Source organism: Drosophila montana, unplaced genomic scaffold (assembly GCF_035044405.1).
Source record: "Drosophila montana isolate Dmon_TW-CO22-7 unplaced genomic scaffold, ASM3504440v1 contig_3734_1, whole genome shotgun sequence".
NCBI classification, from domain to species: Eukaryota; Metazoa; Arthropoda; class Insecta; order Diptera; family Drosophilidae; genus Drosophila; species Drosophila montana.
Genome location: NW_026998621.1, coordinates 548,894 through 570,109, shown reverse-complemented (window position 1 = coordinate 570,109; position 21,216 = coordinate 548,894). Strand labels below are relative to the sequence as shown.

The 21,216-nt window shown below is 37.3% G+C and overlaps 1 protein-coding gene and 1 long non-coding RNA gene across 3 annotated transcripts; both read right to left on the bottom strand.

Annotated features, from left to right (window-relative positions):
• Positions 1 to 7,917: 7,917 nt before the first annotated feature.
• On the bottom strand, positions 7,918 to 9,115 carry LOC135437415 (uncharacterized). 2 transcript variants are annotated; one of them, XR_010437680.1, is made up of 3 exons: positions 8,449 to 9,115; positions 8,128 to 8,374; positions 7,918 to 8,076 (listed from the first exon to the last, which is right to left on the bottom strand). It is a non-coding gene; the product is annotated as an uncharacterized LOC135437415 (long non-coding RNA). The 2 variants fall into 2 exon arrangements; XR_010437679.1 differs by having other exon boundaries at positions 8,128 to 8,371.
• A 517-nt stretch (positions 9,116 to 9,632) lies between these two features.
• LOC135437394 (lipase 3-like) lies at positions 9,633 to 20,941 on the bottom strand. The gene is made up of 5 exons (XM_064695309.1): positions 20,676 to 20,941; positions 13,078 to 13,255; positions 12,644 to 13,005; positions 12,389 to 12,547; positions 9,633 to 10,608 (listed from the first exon to the last, which is right to left on the bottom strand). Exons 1-5 carry the CDS (start codon positions 20,916 to 20,918, stop codon positions 9,934 to 9,936), a joined length of 1,617 nt encoding a protein of 538 aa, XP_064551379.1. The 5' UTR covers positions 20,919 to 20,941; the 3' UTR covers positions 9,633 to 9,933.
• Between the last annotated feature and the right edge of the window lie 275 nt (positions 20,942 to 21,216).

Genomic DNA, 21,216 nt, shown 5'->3' with positions numbered 1-21,216 from the left:
CTCTAAGACGAGCACTGACGACTTATTTGCTTGAAAATAATAAGGTTTCTTCCTAAACAAATTCTTAAAAATACCTTACATTGCAATCCAAGGTTTCATATAGCTGTGAAATTATAGAAAATAATTGTTCTGGCAAATAGTTTCACATGTATAATTTTACGACTTTTTATAGATCGGAATGCATTCTGCTAAGAAATGTGACAAAGCTGATATTGAAATTGATACATGATAACAATAATGAAAAAAAGTTAATTAAGTTTATATATATTTAGCACATAGCGATTACACCTGATGTCATTTGGCTTTTAATTATAGACTCTTAATAGTTTTATTAGATTATTTTTAGCTTAGCAATCATAACTCCCGGAACTTTATGTTTTCGCATTAACATTTTTCCTTGAGTGCGTTATTTATAAATCATTTCTTTTGATTTTTCCTTGTTTTCTGAGTCACAATTGCTCTATTTAATTGTTTTTGCCGCTTGCACATATTTTTCAATTTAGCAATAGAATTTTACAATTGTTTCCACTTGGTATACATCTAAAATATTTAGCTTTTCTCCAATGTCTGTTTATTTATATTCGATTTCATTTTGGCAAACGACACCTATCGAAACTTGCATTTCCATTTTCAGTACGGATTCCATTTCCATTTCCATTAAAAGTAATTTGTAGCAATTGCCAATGAAGCGACGATAATCGTTAAGCAATAATGCCCAAGGCGTCTAAGTTCAAAGCATGTGATTTGCGCCTGGACTGGGTATTGTGGCTGGGGCTCGCATATTGAAAATTACATTTTGGGCTAAAACAAATTTGCATACGAAGTGCTGTAGCTCAATATTGGCCTACTGAATTTCCAAGCCATATAGCTGAAGCCAAAAGTGAGTGAATGCCTTAGTCCCTCGAAATCGCTTACTACTTCCAAATGCCAATTGATGATGCGCAAGTGGAGCCTAAGGGCACTTGGTCGCAAAATTTGTATTTAAATTACATTTCGCTTGGGTAAATTGAAAATGTTTTTACTGTTTTGGCTGCTACTTAAATGCTCTTCCACTTTTTACTTAGCTCACAGCTCTGTTCTAATGAGTTTGTGTGTGGCGCACGCTGCGTATGATTAATATTTTGTTTTTCGCTTGATGGCGTCCATCGAGAGTCCTTGCTATCAACAATTCATCATCGGCCCAAACAATGGCTGCCAACTTTTGCATAAATAGCTCAAATAACGCGCAAAATTTACAAAATTCGAAAGCTATCCTTCCGGCGTCCTGTGCGCTGCCTGGCTCCTGCTTGGCGCAGCTCCTTCAGTTTTAACAAACTAATTTGCTTGCCAAAGTCCTTTTGGACATTTTATAAGTCATATTTATGTTGGCTGCCAGCCAAGTGGCAAGTGTCCTGCCAGTTTTTGGCTGCTCAATTTAAGTGAGTGCTCGTTCCACTCCCCCACTAACCCAACGTCCCACCCAAAAACAACAGCCCCCCTTTGACAGCGCATTTTAATGATGCTTTTGAAGTTTTTGGCGTCGACTGAAAGGTGTTGACTGTATTTACACTGGCTGCCACCTGAGTGATGACAAATTTTGTTAGCCATTGTTGAAGCGCTTACAGGACTCTTCATTAGAGGCGATTACGCGCCCAGTTTTCATGGAACTTTGCTCGTTAGTTCTTATCGCGCGACTCGTAAAAATCAACGAGTGCTGCCCGAAAGTTCAAATGCTCTTTCTCTATAAATTACATTCCATAAAGTACATTGGCCACGCCCACACACACGCCCACTGGTCAAAAACGTTTCCTGGTTTGTTTTATTATTGGTTAGATTTTTGGCTTGCTGCAAATTTTCCGCTGAGCTGAACAAAAACACCCAAACAAATGTCGCTCAATAGTTCGTTTGTATTATTATTATTATTATAATGGCAATATTCTTTTGTTGTGTTGTCGCTCTTGTGAGTATTATTATCTATGGCAATGGTCAAACATTTTCTGTCGAGTTGACACAAAAAATTTTGTGTACTTTGCTGTTCAATAATATTTATGTTGTTGTTCAAGTTTTAATGGCAACTGCTGTGGTCAGTTTTTTGGTCAGATATCAGCTAATTACTGCACTCAGAAAAAAATATATGATGTTGATGTCAAAAGTCAATAGATGCACACAAACAGCGTAAAAAATTGTATAAGCTAGAGATAAGTTTCACTAAATAAATATACTACCTTTAAAAAACCTCAGATACTTTTACAATCGATACCTATAATATAATAAATAGCATTCATATAATCGCAAAGTAGGGCAAGTTTTACTTGTATTCATGAGAATCGCATAGTAGGACGATATTTAAAATATTAAATGTAGAGATTTAAAGAAAAACCATGCTTAAGTATTCCCTTATATATAAATTAAGGTTTAACCTTATCCAAACTTTATTTGATATTAAATTGGTACAATAATTTACTGAATTTGTTAAATATTTTCTTAGGTTGCGGCGAATAAAGTTTCTCAAGCTGACAGATATTATCTTCAATGTCGCTTACTCAATAGCCTTTTTTTTCGTGTGGACTAATGACAATTTTCTACAAGGTAATGTATGTACAAGTATTTTCGTTCTTCAAACACGTTTACTCGTAAGTCGGTCCAACTTGTGCTTTTCGTTTTGCTATTATAAACGTCGCCTAATCTCAGAAGGCTGATAACATATTTTGGCTTAGATTTTGCAATTTAACTTTAACGCCTTATCTGCAGCTATTTTTGAATAAAATTCATAATTAATTCAGTATGTAGCTAACTTCATAAGCTTGGGATTAAAAACACACGAGTAGCTAAGGTAAATAAAATATGTGATTTTACAGTTCCACGGCAACGAAGCATTCCGTATTCGCTTTAAAGCAAAACAATGTGTATTTGTGCCTGCGCATGTATTAGTGGTTGTGTCCTTTGCATACCCTGCGATGCTTGTACACGATGTGCTTTAAGCTGTCAAAGCTTTGGTGTGCGTGTGTCCTGTACGTGAGTTTAAGGTAATATAACCAATTGAGAGGTCAGTGAATTTTCTACTAACATATTCGATTTGCTTCTTAATTTGTATCTATAATTATTTTTTGTTATTATTGTATTTAAAGAGATAAAAGTATACCAACATTTATATTTCATTTAAACGGTATAAAACTATATTTCTTAAATAATATATTTTAAAAAAAAAGAGAATTATGTTTTACATATATTCATTAGTATATTGGAATTTTTAACAAAAAAAAATATTTGGAATGTTAATTGTGATTTTAATTGGTGGGATATAATCAGTTTAGTTGACTTTCGAAATTTAGGCTTGTGCGATAATAGAGTTTTCTTAAGGAACTGAGAAACTTTTGGACTTTGAATGGAATTCGTAGAAATAAACTACCAGCCTAAAGATTTGAAATCTTACTGAAATGATTTTTGAAAAATTTAAAAAGATTTACCATTTTAATCTTATGTATTGTGGATAAAATGAGGATTGAAGGGAGCCAATATTTCTTAGGTCCAAATATTGGCTCCCTTCATTTCTCCTTTTTTCCTCATATCCCTTGGTACCCAGCACTAATTTCTTCCATCGAAAACCTTAACCAAATGCATTGCCCTGCATCAGTTGGACTTATTGGCGAACAATTGGCCGCCCCTGAAAACATTGTCCTCTTTTGTATTGGCATTGAAAGGCACTTGTGATACTCGTGCAGCAAATTTGCCAAACAACTTGAAACTCGCAACAGTTTCTAAAAAGGCAATTCAATTGCCACTTGTAAAAGTTTCCATGTTAAAGAGTAAAAAACGGAACATAAAAGAGCATTATAATTGTATAAAAAATACTTTTTTTAACGAGTTCGGGTATTGTTAAAAGTGCATTGTTTGTGCTGGTAATTGAATTACCAGGCAATAAGGCATAAAGAAAAGAGTTGACTGGTTGACAGGCATACCCAGGCCAGAATTTATGCGCAAAATATATTAATACCTGATTAAAATGCCGCAGTTAATGTGAATCCCTTGTAATACAAATGGAACTGCTGCTGTTCGTGGAATTAACCATAAATGAGCTTAAATTGATGGGCTTTGTAATAAATCCTTAAAGTTTATCAGCGCAAAGTCGCGAGTAAGGAAAAATAATTCCATGAAATGTAAGTAAATTCTGATACAAAGCTCTGTTGCCGTATGTGCAACATTCATAACATATATTCTTGTAAATGCACTTGTGCAGCTGCAACTATGACACCAATGAAAGTCTAGAGGCAGGGGCTGGCGCAGAAGCGGGGGAGCACAATATCATTATATGCCAAACCAAGTCAACAAGAGCTGAAAGCCAAGCCAAGGACTCGCAATATGCCACGGCAAGGACCACTAATTGACTTTAATTATTTTGTTGTACTTAATGCCTTGTTTACACAGAGAAAGAGACAGAGAGAGACAGAGAAAGAGAGAGTTAGTAAGAGGAAGATAGAGAGGCAGAGAGCAGCTTAGAGTAAGCTAGAAAGAGCAGCTGGCTGGCGACGTGGGCGTGGCAGTGGCAAATCGAAGTCGCTTGTGCCACTTGTGCAAAGCTAACAAACAGCACACAAATTGTGGGCAAAAATCTGCTAAACAAAAGACAGAGAGAGAGAGAGGGAGTGAAAGAGAAAAGGGGGAAAAGGGAAAACACAAAAACATGTTGACTGCAAAAGTTAGTTAAAGGCAATGTGCAAACATGTGGGCTGCAGCTCTGGCAGCTAAAACACTAATTAAACTTGTATTTGTGTCAGCTGTGCATTCTGCCATTGCCGCTGCACGTTTGTTATCCTTGTATCCTTGCATTAGCGGAAAAAAAGAAAAAAAAAACTGAGCTGCTCAAAAGGCAGGCAAAACATAACAAATATAATGCCAGTCGGCCTTAAAGTTTTTAACTCTTAAAATATAGCAAAATTTAATTCTACAGGACATTTCACAAATTCTTAAGTCGAGGTATAGTATTAAAAGGCAGAAGACTTAAGGCTCGTCTTTCTGATAAGTGGCGACAATGCCAAATTTTGGGGGCTAGACAAATTTTATGAAGATTCAGAAAAAACGCTTTCTTCTACAATTCGTTGGGGTAAGATGCTGATCGCTTGAAGAATTTAACTGATAGATGCCAAGTCCACTGCGCCTTAAATATAATCCTTTTTGTTTTAACATAGTTTTTTGGGTCCGATTTATGGGCCTGATTTAGCTTATATTTTATTTGTTTGAGTTAATCTCCACTTTAAAAAAATAAATATTAACTTCCAATAAATCGGCTTGTAAAGTTGTCAAAGTAAATGAATTTGCTATAAAAATTAGTATTTATTTTATAATTTAAAATTATGCAACATCATTTAATGTTAGAATATTTTTGCATTTAGTACATTTTTCACCAGTAAGTGCTTGTTGAAAAATATAACATTTGCAATATCTTCTGATGGTTCAACTTTTTCAATTTCGGTGAGATGCGGAAGCAATTTGTGGCGAGCAGACGCCGGATGCTGTTGTTGTCGACTGGCACACAAACAGATCCCGTACCGAGCCGAAGAGTCAATATTTTTTATTTCGCTGCGACGGACCGAGAGCAGAGTTTCCAGCTGGCAGATGAAATGAACAGACTTTCGACTCTTTTTCTTTCCGCCGGTAAGCAATGCGGCTGTTTGCGTGTTTATTTAACAACAGTGCGCCAGGTAAGTTTGCTTACTGTTTATACGACTTCAATATTAAAAGCAGCAATGTCCTGGGCGTAGGTCCTGCTGCTGAGTTTCTTTGGCGACTCGCAAATGGCGCCCAGAGGACGACGACAAATGATGGCAATTCATTTGCCATGCAGCTTAAGCTTGTCGCTAAAATGCGCAACTGTGGCAGGCAGGACGCCAACGAGCAGGACGGGGTGAGGACAGGGTCCTGCAACTACTGCCTGTGGCGCCTGCCGCTGCGACGGATAAACTTTTCGCGCTGCCTGTCGAAATGAGTTGCGTTTTAAGTTGCAATTAAGCGTCGAGCTGTTTGCCCCAATGCAATAATGCCGCTCGCTGGCTGAGCCAATGAGTATCCCGCAGCTTTCACCTAACAGCGGCAGCGGCCACAAGCGTCGCTGCAGCCTCACGCGGTGATGCGTGCGTTTTAAAACGCGCGAGATACGCGCATACTTTTTTGTTGCCTACTTTAAGGCTGCAACTGCAGTCGGCAGCTGCATACTTTTGAGTAAATTGTTATTATTATTAGTGAATGCGCAAGTGTTGCTCTTAATTATTTAATAATATGCTACTCTTTACTTGTGTTACTTGCTTGAACGTAAGAAAGGAAAATACAGTTGAACTAAAACATAAATAAAGCATTTCATAAAGCAAACTAAATAAGATTTGTTTAATTTGTTTGAAAATAGGTACATGCTATTCTTGCCTTTAAAATCTTACAGCCAATAGCTTGGGTAAACTCATTGATAATGCGTAAACGGGTAAAATTATTTTGTGCAAAAGTATCTAACACGCATACCATTGGCGCTGGTAACTTTACATTTGAAATGAAGTTATTTCTTTGACAGCAATGAATTTATTTCAAATTATTGATAATTCGAACGTATTATAGACCGAAATGTATCGAATTTATAATACAAATTTGGATTTAGATTTTAATTTTTTTAAACGTTTTTTTCCGTTGTGTAGCTTAGTATGTTTTAAGTGTGCTGTATGTCTGCAAGGGCACATCTAGAACTTGTTTAAGCTTTAACTCAAAAACATAGAGTAAAAGAACAGCTGTTTTCGGCACGAAGAAGAATAAATACCTTCGTATACATATGTCTTTTTTCCAAGCGAATATTCTTTTTGGAGCCGTAGAATATGATAGTACAAATTGATTCGACTTTTCAGATTATTTATGATTATTCGCTTACATGTTATCAAGCATACCTTAACCAAAGACTCAACATTTATAGTGAGAGCCCACAGCTTAGCCGCAAGTCAGACGGTCTGTAATGAGGCATAAGTAATGCACTAGAGCCGTACAGATATACTCTTACTAGATAAGTACATCTTATTATAAGAATTGCAAATAGATCTGTTTGCATACATATTAGTTTCAATACAAATACAGACGTGGCTGCCAAAAGGAATTCACTCTAAAGACAAACTTTCCACCTATTATATTATACCTATAATATTATATGTAACTTTATTTTTATAAACAGTTAAGTTAGTTTATTAGGTTCTTGTTTTCATGTTTAAAAGATAAATTTTGCTTTAATTGTAACTTTCAGCTAATCGACAGTTGGCTTGATCATCATAAGAGCACCCGAGAATAGAAAATCAAATTCAGTGCTGTAAATAAAATAAAAATTTTTCAATAGTTTGAAACGCATTGTAAGACATTAGCTTAAAGTTTCACATATTTACCTTGGAGAACAACTGTTAAGCCACCAACCGAGCTTGATTTTTCTTGTGCAAAATTGCTTAATTACACTGTTCTGCTTGTCGGGAGTTATGAATTTTCGATTAAGGTATTCGAGCATTATATCAAATTTATTTCCGGAATATTTGCCCAATGATTTTATTTGAAAGTCGTCTTCAATCCCGCCAATAAGGAAATGACTATATCGTGCAAAGGTAGAATTCTCGAATGTGCTAACATATAGCTCGTGCTTCCGCGAGTTAGTTAATAAATGAAGTTTATCTAGACCGATAAAGAATTCGCCGTGCAGATCACCGAACCCCGTTCGATATGCATTCCAGTCATGTTCGAAGTCTGAAGATAACTTTTTAGAACGAAAAATGACCATCCAACCGGAATCAACCGTAGTCGAATCACAATAGACGGAGAAGGAAGAGCTCATGACTTTTATGCTGTGAACACCTGTCGATTTACCTAAGCAGCTTTCCATATTTTCAGATAGTTTTTTCTGGGATTCTATAATCTCGACTACATCCGATATATTCTGAGATTTTATGGATTTCTCTAGTTCTTCTATCTTATTTGCATTCGATTCAGTCTGCACTTTCAAACTTGATATTTCAGCATCTCTCTTTTGAACCTTGGTGAGCAAATTGACTGTTTCGCTCCGACACAAACTTAAGTCTTTCCCTAGCGTATCTAATTAAATGTTTTTAGTATTTTTCGTAAAATGTACATCATGGAGTTTACCTAGTATGAGCTTCGTTGATGCGAGCAAATCCTCCCTGGTTAAGTAATTTGTTTTAAAGTCATTGCATATATCGAGTTGAATTTCCAATGTTTTAATGGTCGCTTCAAGGGTTTGGATTTTGTTCTTAAGTTCACCAAACTGTATTTCTTTCGAATGAACAGAAGCAGCGTATTGCAAAAGCGGCTTCACTATGTTGTAGCAGTAGCTACTGCATTGCTCGTTCATCAGCTTTGAGTAAGCGCACTGCTGAAATTAGATAGATCAGCCTAAGATCATTCTTGATTGACAGCGCAGCATGCTAAAAAAATCAAATTACTTACGGAATTCTCCACAATCTCACTTTTGACCGCTGTCGCCAGTATTAATGCAATCAGAAATAGCTCTAGGTATATATTCATTTTGTATATATATATATTCATTTCGCACCGCAATTCGCAACTGACGTTGGTTCAAGCACCAACTCAATAATGAAACCTCTGAATTTTTGGAAATTGACAATTTCTTAATAAGCTGTGCTCAGTAAAAGCTCAGCTTTTATTGCTTATCACGAGGTGAATTTGTGATTTGGCTGTTATCAGTTAAATATATATATTCATTTGAATATATTGTCCTTTAATGCAGTTACCATCTGTGATGTATATATAAGTGCACATTGATAGGGGTTTAAGGAAATTAAAAAACAAGGAAAACAGTTTGAAACCTGTTGGATGAGTTTTTTTGCTTATCATTCGCTCAACAAATTTTAAAAGGGCTTTGAGTTAAAAATTTCTAGCCGTATTTCACACCTTTCAAAAAGAGGTACAGAAAAACTGCTTTAAAAATTTTCTTAAAGCTTAAAAAGCGAGCTGTCGAAATCCATACTCAAAGACTGGAATTACGCGAGAAACTTTTGAATGAAATTTTTTTTAAGATCTAAATAAAATATCCGGTGTAAGTGGAGGCTCAAGATAGTGGAAGCCGGACAATACAGTCTAGAATATTATTTCCATGTATAGTATCGTATGCTTATAAATTATTGACATATAAAAACCTGACGTGTTTGAAACACAACATTTCTTATCAAGCTACTTGTTTCAAGAAGAAGCATGTATTATTATATATTTATATACATAATTATATATATATATATATATATATATAATTTTACATTTATACATATAATTACATATATATATATATATAATTATATATTTGAAAGCTATTCATTTAACTCTTTACACGGATAGTCAGTCTAACGGATTAGATAATCTTTATATAACTTTATAAATCGCCAAAGAAAGAGTACATGCCTACAATGAGAACTTGTGAATACAATCGGGTATTTTTCCACTTTAACTTTTGGTCAGATAATGCGCAACTTAATTTGCATTAAATTTAATTTTAGGTAAGACTTTCGCATTTAGTTCTCTTTAGTCATAGCTTACTTATTACGGTAATTCAAAACAAAGCTAAGCGCATTACCTTAAAATATATTTTATTATTAAAAATACATAAATTTGTACACATACATAAATATAATATTTGCAGAGAAGGCAACACAGAAAGTACTTATTGATATCTGGTAAATGGAGTTTTTCTTTTAGGCTCAAGAGTTCCTGTTGGATAATCGGATGATTGGTGAGCGGGTGAATATGATATTGATATTCTGATTGGATGATGGGCGTGCCTGAGTTGATATAGTGGCATCTGCAGCTCCGCGGGGATGGGTCGGAGGCAGACGCTGGGATTAGAGTGTAAATTGTTAAATTGTCATCACAGTCAAATGAAATTACACAAGATAGAACCTTGCCCGCTGCTCAGACAAATCACGCGTCCAATGCGGTTGTGGTTGTTGTGGCTTCCACCACATCCTCGGTTGTGGTTGCCATTTCCTCAGTTGCTGTCGTCGTCGTCGTTGTCATTGTTGCAGTTGTTGTTGCTGTTGTTGTTGCACTTGCAGCTGGCATCCTTAACTCCTGTTCCAGTCTATGTGGCAAGTGGACATTGGGCGGCAAAGCTGATTGAAGCGTTGTCTGCATTTGTATTTGATTCTGGAGCTGCTGACGCTGCAGCTGCATGGCCAGGAAGCTGGCTAAATTGGCTGTCAGCTTGGCCCTGTGATTCTCCACGCGTCGTATGTTTCGCACCAGACGATTGTAGACCAGCGGCTTCACATCGATGGCCCACAGAAAGTCCAAGTGATTAAAGCGCTCCATCGGCACCAGATACTTGTCTATCACATTGGGCAGCTCTCTGGCCAGTCGATCCACGCCCGTCGTCGACACGAGCAGATCATTTACGGAGTAATACAAGGCCACTGGCACCTTTACTCGTGACAGATCGTAGTCCGGCGGCGTCATGCGATTGTATTCCAACTGATTCCTCAAATAGCCCCGATCGAACTTGCGAAAGTGCCCCGATTTCATCAGCTGGCCAAAGTGCTCCAGCTGCTTGATCGAGGCACCCGAGGGCGTATGACTCAGCATGACAGGCAGCATAGTCTGGAAGTAGATCGAAAATAATATTTTTCGTTAATTTGGGATAGCTTAAAAATGGTTGAATGTAACTTGCTTAACTCAAGCCCAAGGCAAAAATCTTTGTAACGTTAAAATTGATTTGCATTGCAAGACTGGCTTGCAGAAAAATATTACCACAAATTAATATCATAGGAATACAATACTAAAACTTGTTGATGTGGACCATAAAGATTCTGCAAATTTTAATTCAAAAATATATCATATAATATCTTTGCATCCAGATGGACTCAATTTGTAATTGTAACTTTTGTATATGTATAAGTATATTACGAACTGTCTTACCATGAAGAGTGCATTGCCTCAATTCAATATCTCTCTGTGGCTAACCCCTCAACGTTGACCTAATTTAATACAACCATATACAGGTGTCATATTCAAGTGCGTATACGCACTGTGAGCACTTGACAACTTTGCCACCTTCTTGTAAATGGCCCAACCCTACGCTAGCTCATATAAAGCAGGCTTAGTGAAAGGGTCAGGGGTCAGAAAGACGCCTAATTTGCATGCATTGTCGCTTATTTGGGCTGTTCGCCGTGTTTAGCTCGCCTGTATCAGTTAATTTCGCTCATTTTCCCCCCAGGCTCAACAACAACTATAATAGCAATGACGGGGAGAAATGTCGGCTCCCAATGGCATTATGAATAATGACACCATTCTAAACACCACACAGCAAACACTATACACCTGCTGTTCATGTTGTGCATGTAATTTAAGCTTCGCTGGCTACATTTTGTGGGTCATAACTTCAAATCTGAGGATGTTCAATTCGCGGTCGGTCGTAGTCAATGAGCACAGTTTTGCTTTGGACTAAGTTAATCAAGTGGCAGATACAGCGAGTAAGTGAGTGGGAGAGAGAGTCAGTTATATAGCCCAAGTAGGGTCGCAAAAGGAAAATAAAAAGTTATAATATCTTCTGAAGGCTCTGTGTAGGGTATTTAGTCAAGATAGCTAGTAAAGAGAAACAAAGACTAATATATATATATATTTTATTGGGCAATGTGTAAATCTTTCAATTAAGGCTTGTTTTTGAAAGAGTTTGAGGTAGTTTCTCCTTTGAAAATCTTAATAGGTTGCATTCTCACCAGTGAGTAGAACAGAAATCAGAAGATTTATGGAATTAAACCTCTCCTTTTTTTTGATACACCAAAAATGTCATCAGAGTCGCTTTTATTGAAAATACTGGAGAGACAAGAGTCCTGCCGCTGGAAAGCCGAGCTTCTTTAGTTAACTTTATGAAAAAGACAACCTAAACATCAATTTAAAAATACTTCGTTACACAACAACAACTCACTCAACTATGTTACCCATCCAACAATAATTAAACCCGCTTCAATTGCCTAAAAATCTTCAAATTAACTACATTTTGTGAAAAGCCAAAAATTATCATTTAAGTAAGTTGAAATATTATCCAACGTTCTTCAGACTATACTCATTTAAATTGTTAGCTTGGGAGCCCTACAGTTGCCCAACTGTAATTGAGCTCCAAATGAATCCTACCGTGCTTTCCCTATCACACTTAATCACATCAATAGAAAACCCATTCAAAGGACCGCAATGGGCAGGCAAATTAAGTGCGAGCTTAATGAAGACAATCGCATCGGTCCCAGAAAGAACAACAACATCAGCATCAGAGTATCGAATGTGAAAATGGAAAATTCAAATCAATGCCAGCAAACATTTTGGGGAAAAACATGGAAAAATGCGAGGGCATGAGTGCTGGGACGCCAGCCGGGAGCCACATTACCTTGTTGAGCTGCTCGGAATTGTAGCCAGCGACCAAAAACAGGATATTCGAGCAGACATCCTGCGTCATGGCATTGTCGTGGCAGACAACCTGACTGTGGTCCACTAGGAATTTCGTGTTGGGCATGAATTCGGTGATGCGCAGCATTCGCGTTGCCGCCTGTAAAATAAGACCGCAAAAAGCAAAAAAAAAAAGACAGAAAATCGGAAAACAGGTTAAATCGAATTAAGGGAATGCACAATATTCGGAATTTACCGTAAGGAAATCCAGGAACAACACGAGAGTGCGAAACAGGGGACTCTTCATATCGTGTATGTAGGCAATGGGCGCCAGTGCGTGCATTGAGGTGATTTTCTGCGAGTAGGCGGGCTGCTCGGAGCAGAGCACCCAAAATATGGCCGTGCCCTGAGAGTGACCAATATAATGGAGCTGGTCGTATCCCGTTTTGCTCAGTATATAATCAATATTTGCGGGCAGATCATATTTGCCCATCTCATGGAACGTAAAGTCCCAGAATTCCTGATAGTCGCTGTTCAGGCTGGTGTGATTCTTCGAGTACCGATTGCCTCGCGAATTGCCCATCCACACATCGTAGCCCAGGTCGGAGAGCATGTAACCTGTAAAATAAGCCCAATTATATAGTCAGTAGCATATATATATTATATACAATCTATTTATGTACTACTTACCCAGTCCCGATTTGGGCCCCATCAGCACCCAGGTCGCTGAGGTATCCAGTATGCCGTGCATCAGGAGAACCGGCTGCGCTCCCTTCTTTGGTATGCGATGCATTTCCAGTATATATCCATCCTTGGTAACCACTGTATGCGTCTCCGATGGATAACCGTATTTGCGTATTAATTTCGGCTGTCGAAAGAGACCGCCAGCAAAAAAAAAAAGGGAATAAAAAACCAGCAAGAGAAATTCCATTAGAATCGCAAGTGCAAATCATGGCAGTGTGAAATTGAGTTGCTGCGGCCCCGCCCCGCCCCGCTCCAACCAGTCCGATTCTCTTTCCCCTTTAAATACCTGCTTTTCAGCTTTTCCAATTTGCATAACTCTGCGGCCCAGGTGGAGCTGCCTCGTTTGCCAGCAGCGACATCGTCTGGGCCCTAACCACAGCAATTTGGGCTAATGAATTTGAATTTATAGCATCAACAAGTTAAACAAGCTGCAGACTATTGCAACTCTCCTGCCGCCTCCTGTGGTCCTGCTACAGGAAAGGCTCGCTGAGTAATTTGTTATGCTCAGGCATTTTATGAGCAAAAAAGGATGGAGTAAAGTATTTTGTACAATATAAAGATTTGCAAGCAAATGAAATCATATAAAAATAATAAGAAATGTGCCGCTTAAGTCAAGGAAATTAAATGCTATAGGACTAAAGATTGCTTTGATTTAAGTCGATCATGGAGGATAATGTGACAATCATGATTGAAGAGGGATTCAGAATACAATTATAATTTGTAGATAATCATGAGCTGTCTGCAATTAAGGTGACCTTGGAGGACAAGATTATTTTCACTATGAGAGAGAAACCATTGAGAATGCAAAGGTTATGGGATAACAATGAGGATTTAGAATTAGAGGACTGGACTTTAAAGAGTAGCCACCGATTTGAAGTACAAAAGTGAACGCAAATTGACCATGAAGTGGATTTGTAGACAAATATAAATAAAGAAAAAAACTGAATTTAACTGACATAATCGTTAATAAGCATTGACCATTGAGAACGTGAAGGTTATGGGCACACAGTGGGACGATAATTGTGATGATAATGGGATAAGAGAGAAAAATTGTCTAAACTTTAAGAGAAAATCATTTTTAAATTTTACTTGGTGTATAAACGACAGGTGCTAAGTATTAAAAGCACATTGGAGGAGACGTCGCTCATAAATAAAAGAATAGTATAACCGGCTTAATAACTGACAGGCTGATAAAGCCTAAGAAATAGCCCAGATATAAATATATTTATCAGCTAGCCCAGAAGCTTGTTAGTCCTGTTTGGCAGCGTGTTTATATGTTTATTCGGCAGCACATTTGAGATTCAAACACATTCCGAAAATGTTTTTTTTTGGAGTTAATTACTTTTCTTAGCTATTTTGATGGACAAGTGCTGTGTCGCATCAAAACGGTGCCGCCCGCAGCGTCGCGCGTGTCAATAAAAAAATTTCTTTATTAACACCCGAATGCAAATGAAGAGCTTGAATGACTAATCATAATTTATTTGATCAATCTAAAGCTATAAGACATAATAAATATCGGTATTCCGAATTAGAATTTCAGTTGATGTGACGCAGCTCGCAGAGGAGTCACGTATTACGCATACGCCGCGTATGACAGCATACTGGCTATTTTGACCCCCTCTTTTTCCGGCTGTGCATAATGTTTATAGATTGTTAATGTTTCGTGATAATTTTGATAAGTCTTTCAAGAGTTATACAATCGTTGGTGTCGATGCCGAAATAATTGTTGGCTTATAAAACAATAGTTGAAAAATGTATAAGCACGCGATTACAAAAAACCCAGAGACAGCGAAAGAGAGAGAGAGAGACGGAGAGAGAGGGAGAATGATAGGGAGATGCCTTAAAAAACACAGTTGATGTTGTTTGGCATTTTAATTAACCTTGGCAGCGAATCGGAATAGCCACAGCTGAGCAGCAGCTGAGCGGCAACAACAACAAAACGCTCATTTAATGGGTATTAACAATTGCATTGGCCAACTGACTTTGCCGGCTGGTTGGCCAACACGAGGAAGTGGTACCACAAACTGAGCCACTGAAATATTTCTTTCCTTTTTCGCGCTTTTGCCAATGTTTGGGCATAAATTTGAGGTGTGTTGTTTTATTTTGTATTTTTTCATTTTTTTTTTTGGCGATTTCCTAGCGCATTTGTTATGTAATTTCTTTTGTGTTATCTTTAAAATGCAAAGAATAAAAGGCCAGAGCTATGCCATTTCAACAGCTGTCCACACTGCCAGCTTTTGTTTTTCTTGGCAAATAACCGCTTGACACACTTTCCGCGCAGGCCAAAATGGCACAGCCAATATTTGTTTAAGCCACAAGGCGCTGGTAAAGTTGTTAAAATGCGAAAAAAGACAAGACGCCGCCAAGTTGCAGTCGCATCTCACGAGCAGCAGCTGTTGGTATTCCCCGCCCCGTCAGTTGTGGCACACACTAGTGTTGTGAAACGCTGTTGCAAATCTACGCAAAATGTGTGGCAATCGAAACGCAACAAGTTGCATATACATATATATTTTATTTTCTGCCTACAGATAAAAATTCGCAAATTGCACCGCATAAATTTTATTGTGTAAGTGTTGTACTTGGTTGGCCAATTTTGTAAAAAATTATAAAGCACTTAAGCACTTTTGGTTTTTGTCAAGGCAAAGACTTTAAGCTTCTTTTTTAAAGTCACAATTAATTGGCAAAGAAAAATTAGTTTGTTAAACATAAAGCTTCTTCACAATTGCCTTCAAATTATCTTAAAAATGCTGCTGAGTGAGTTCTTTATAATATACTTAGCATTCCTACAAACATTTAAGTGTGATGGGAGACATACTAAAGGTTGACTGAGAGTTATATGCAATTAAATATGTACGCAACTTTAAAAAAATCACAGTAATGTTGTAATTAAAACTAGTTTTAAGAAATCAATTTAAATACTTAATATTCTATTCATTGGTAATTGGTAAAAATGAATTAAAATTTCTTTAATTTAAGAAAAATAATTAGCTTTTAGCTATATAGGTATGCGGCTCATACTTATAATACGTTGAGTTAAATATTAGTTAATGCTCAAGTATTATGAAGCCTCAACGATTTCACATTAGCTTTAATTTTGACTAAAAACTGTTTGCATAACTACATCAGATGTTAATTAAAATATTTTATTGGCATTTAACTCCAACTTACTGACATGACTACACCCCACCTCCAAGCTGTCCGCTTGCACCGGCAAATTAAAACTTTTTATCACGCATCAACAAATAGCCAGCAAATAATTCAAACTAACTTCAAATAGCGAGTGCTGCACAAATATTGCACAAAACAAAATAAAAATTAAATTTAAATATTTATATTACTCAAATTTTAACACATGAAAAACTATAACGAAATAAGAGAAGGCTAAGTAAATATATAAATCAGCACATCCATAAATGTGGCAAACTGTAATTAATGAATTCGAGTAGGTTGTAAACAGGGAGATAAATAAACCGAGACCTATGTCAATCCGAAAATATTTCGTCTATTTTTTGGTTTGTTTGTTTGGCATTTACCGTTCCGCTAACTGAGCATATTTTTTAGGCAAAAACAATATTCATTAGCACCTAAAACATAATTTTCGTCTTTAATCTGTTGGATCGCATCATGACCCACTAAACGTTGCGTTTGTTGGTTTGTGTCCATGCTAATTATGCCAATGTGTGTGTGAGCTGGACTTTTAGGCGTGGCATTGTTTATACACGCATTCGTATTGTTGTTGTTGCTATCTTTATTATTGACATCTGCTTTTTTGTAATTTCAATGCAAATTTTTGTATGTATTTTATATTTGTAGATGGGTTTTATGGACTGCGCTCATTAGCATAAAACACTTTTGATTTCTCGTGCTGAGCCACAAGGAAACCGCACCACTTTTGGTTTCGATCAATATCGATCTTCACATCGCTCATTTTGTAACCGACCTTGATATTGACATCTATTTTCGTGTCGTCGCGCACTTCGGCATGATCATAACAATCATAATGATCACCATTATAATTGACCGGCAGCTATTCGAAACGTCTCGACGATATCTCAACCAGTTTTTCTATATGCATGTGTATTTCTGTATATGCTATTTGTATTTCTGGTCTCGACTTTGCCATGGTTTTGCATTTGTTATGCGTTTGTTGGCCTGACATCAATTTAATGACATCAAAACACAAAGGTTAATCACATTTGAACTTTTGTTTTATGCCGATCAATCGGGCTGAATATTATGAATGTAGAGCATACGACTGTTCGTATTCAATGCATCGCTTATCAAATGCAAAACAACAGTTAAATATCTTCGAACATCATTGATTATATTTTTAAATCTATATGGCTAGTTTCCTGAATTGGCGTCAAGGACCTTTGTAGTAGATAACTTTATTTTATTATTTCTCTAGATTTATATATTAGTTATTTAAGGTGTACGCTTACTTAATAGGATAGTTATAGTTTTCATAGAAACATTGCAGGCAAGTTCAAGCGAGGGAATCAGATGAACCATGAACAAATACATAAATTGTCAAAAGAGACCAGATATCTGTATCAATAAAATTAGAGCACAAAATAACAAAAGCTGATATAAACTGCATTTTATTAAATTAATTTTAATTTAGAAAAATCCTATCTAAGTAAAAAATTGGCATACACTAATCAATAAGTTATAAGTTATAAGTTATAAGTTAGCATTATACTAAGAATTTGCCAATCACGGGGAGACGCCTCCAAAATAATTTTCGATTTTTTTAAATTTTAATTATTATAAAATAAAGTTCCTTTTACTATTCAAAATAAGCTGAAACAATTGTTTATTGAGGTTGAATTTCATTTCGTTCAATGCAGAATTTTAAAATTAAACTTTATAGGGAGCTTTCTTAGAAAACGCACATTCAAGCTGAAAACTTATTAGACCTAGGGTCAAAGGTACCTTAATCTGTCAGTATGCTCCTATATTCCGGTGGCCATTCCAGACACATTTCACCTGTCCATTTGTCAAACAACGTAATCAACTTGATGACAACAATTTACAAATCTGTTCGCCTTTGGCATGCAAAAACTATGCGGAAACTCTTCAAATTCAAATTAAGGCACTGCCAAAACCTAAAAACAAGAAAAAAAAAACATAAACAAAAACAAAAACTAAAGCTACAAGCTAAACAAAGGCAGCAAAGGCAAAGTAAACCAAACCTTACAAGGAAAAAATTTATATATTATAGAAACGATTGAGGGAAAAAAAGTATTGCAATAGCATTTCCTTATTGTTGTGATGTGTAGAGCTGGCTTTCTTTAAGCGAAAAAAGACAGACCAGATGCATGGGCCTGGCATTGTCCCAGAGCTCCGGAGATCTCAAATCGATGGCTCGGTACGCCAAGTGTTGGGCACGTGGAACGAAGGCTCCTAACCCATATTTCAAAGTCAGTCAGCCAGTCGACGGGTTAGCCTAATTGCATGTTGATTATTGTGTACGTGTGCGTGTGAGTGAGTGTATGTGTATGTGTGTGTGTGTTGACAATTGACAATTTGTAATTGCTGCTATTAAAGGTGTCTCTCCCTCAGCACTCTCCTGCCTCTTCAGTCTCCTCTCCAGTCGACGATTATGCAATTGGCAACGTGCAGAAATTGTTGAAGAGTTTGTTGGGCTTTGCTTTTTGGTTCGCTTAGTTTGTTGGCCACATTTGTAATGTGCCAGCCATGACTTTGCATAAGATTCAGTTTCGGTTTCAGTTTCAGTCTGTCAGACTTTATAATATCGTTACCCGGTTGACAATGCTCGTATATCTCTCTGTCAGGTTTAAAACGCACGTAAATCGCATAATGCACGTTACGTTATCACGTAACTGCCAGCACCCGCACCCGCACCCGCACCCGGACCCGCACCCGCACCCGCACCCTCTTCCACCAACCACACATGTACAATCGTCTTCTTCTATTTGGTAAGTTGTTATTGCTGTTGGTTGGCATCTTGTTAATAATAATTTTTTGTTGTCGAGTTTATTGGCTTTGTCAATTTTCGCCTGCTTGTCATTATTGTGCATTATTGATTTTAATGGCAAGACTAACCCCACCTTTAAGGCGTATGTGGTAATACTCTCTAATGTTTGCTCTTCAAATTTTATCTTTTACCCTTGATGGTTACTATTGTGTGCATATTTTAAGCCAGGTTTCTTTTATTTTTCAAGGGTTTTTCAGTTTTCATGAAATGCAAATTTTGGTTTTATTTTGATGTGACCTTAGAAAAGCCAACGTCACCTGCATTTATAATAATAATGATGTGAACGGAAACCGAATTTAATTGATCTAATAGCCACGTGAACTAGGCCAACTAACGGACCAGGGACGGACTAGGGCTCCAAGGTCGTCAGCCGCACATATTTGTTTACCTTTTATAATCATGTGATAGCAAACACGATAACAATTATAAGATTGTATTTTACTTAAATTGAAATTGACTCAATTCCATTTTTGATAGACAACATATAACATTCTTCAATTGTATTATCAAAGATGCATTAATTTAGACGGAGAACCCTTGAGTTTTCATTTAACATAAATAGGTTAAAATTGTATTTTCTTTAGCTATTTAATTTCATTTAAATTATTTAATTTGAATATTTGGTTACTTTATGCTTATTATTCAGTTTTTTTTCTTAAGAATATTATATTAATAATAAATTTAACGATTTTTGTTATGATTTGTGTAGTGCAGCGAATTCTTCGCTTTATAACAAATTACTAGTATTTAAATAATAAAGTCTTATCTGAATTATACACACTTTTATTACCATAGCTCTTACCCCAGCTTCTGTTTATTTTCGAATTCAAGGAAATGCATTTGTTTGCCACCTCTCTTCGGTCACTGATTTGTGTGCTGATTAGAGCCTTAGTAAAAATTAGCGGCAACGCCATAAAAAGCGAACAATAAATCGCACTATTCAAAATATAAAAAGTCGCAAAGTCTGCGGCTGATGTTTTTCGCACACGTCAGTTGACCATAAAAAGAGTCAACACTAAAATCGCACTCGAAATAATCTAAGCAAGACCCGAAGAACTTGCAACGGGCATTGCATGTGGCCAACAAATAGAGTACGACTTCTTCACGTGCTTGGACATGATTAGAGCGACCTCCGACAGCGCCACCAATAATAAAGTTCTAGCACTAAAAACTGGGGGAACAACTGGGCGCAACCGAAGTCAACGAACTGCAGAAACTGAGGAAACTTTCTTTTGAACGGAAAGTGTGAAGACAAGAAATAAGTGTAAATTTATTTAACATAGAAAATTTGTTGAACCGAAATCATAAATAAAAATATCAAGCTGGTGGCGGGTAAAAACTATGGCCACAAAGCGCACTGAGAAAAGCTGAACCGGTAACAGCAAAGGTAACAAAGGTACCAACAGCAGCAACAACAACTGTAACAACAATAACAAATGTCAATGCCAACAACTTCAGTTTTCGGTTCGCTTGAAGTAAGCCCTGTTTGCCACACCGTGTCTTTTTTTCATTCACCCGGGTTGCTTGGCAGTGGGTTACTTACCGTTATCAGCGAGGCATCTTCGAGCACATCGGACTTGAGATTGCGTCCGCCGCCCGCCAAATTGGCATTGCTGGAGAGTAGGACGCTGTTGAGCAGATTCTTGAAGCTCAGCGAGGTGTAGCTAAAGGGCGAGAGTATTGTGAAGGCGCCGGCGCTGCCGCAGACAAGCAGTGCCACCAGGCTGTGCAACAGCAGCGCCGTTGGCCATGAGCCAAAGCCGCTCGCGCGACACTTTGCCCACATCTGGCAGAGTCACAAGGAGAGAGGAAAAGAGTCAGAAAGAGGGCGAAGGAATGCGAGAGAGAGAGAGAGGGAGAGACTCTCACACACACACACAACACGCACAACACTCACTCGACAAATTGGCAATGCAACAGTTGCTTGCACCTAAGCGTAACGATTACGTCGCTTTATAGCTTATATACCCCCTTAACCGCGACCGAATATTGAAATTTCACTTGCAACACTTTTTTGTTTTTTTTATATTTAGGTACGTTTGTGCCAGCTGCCACTTGTTGCATGGAGCATCCTTAGCGCAGGC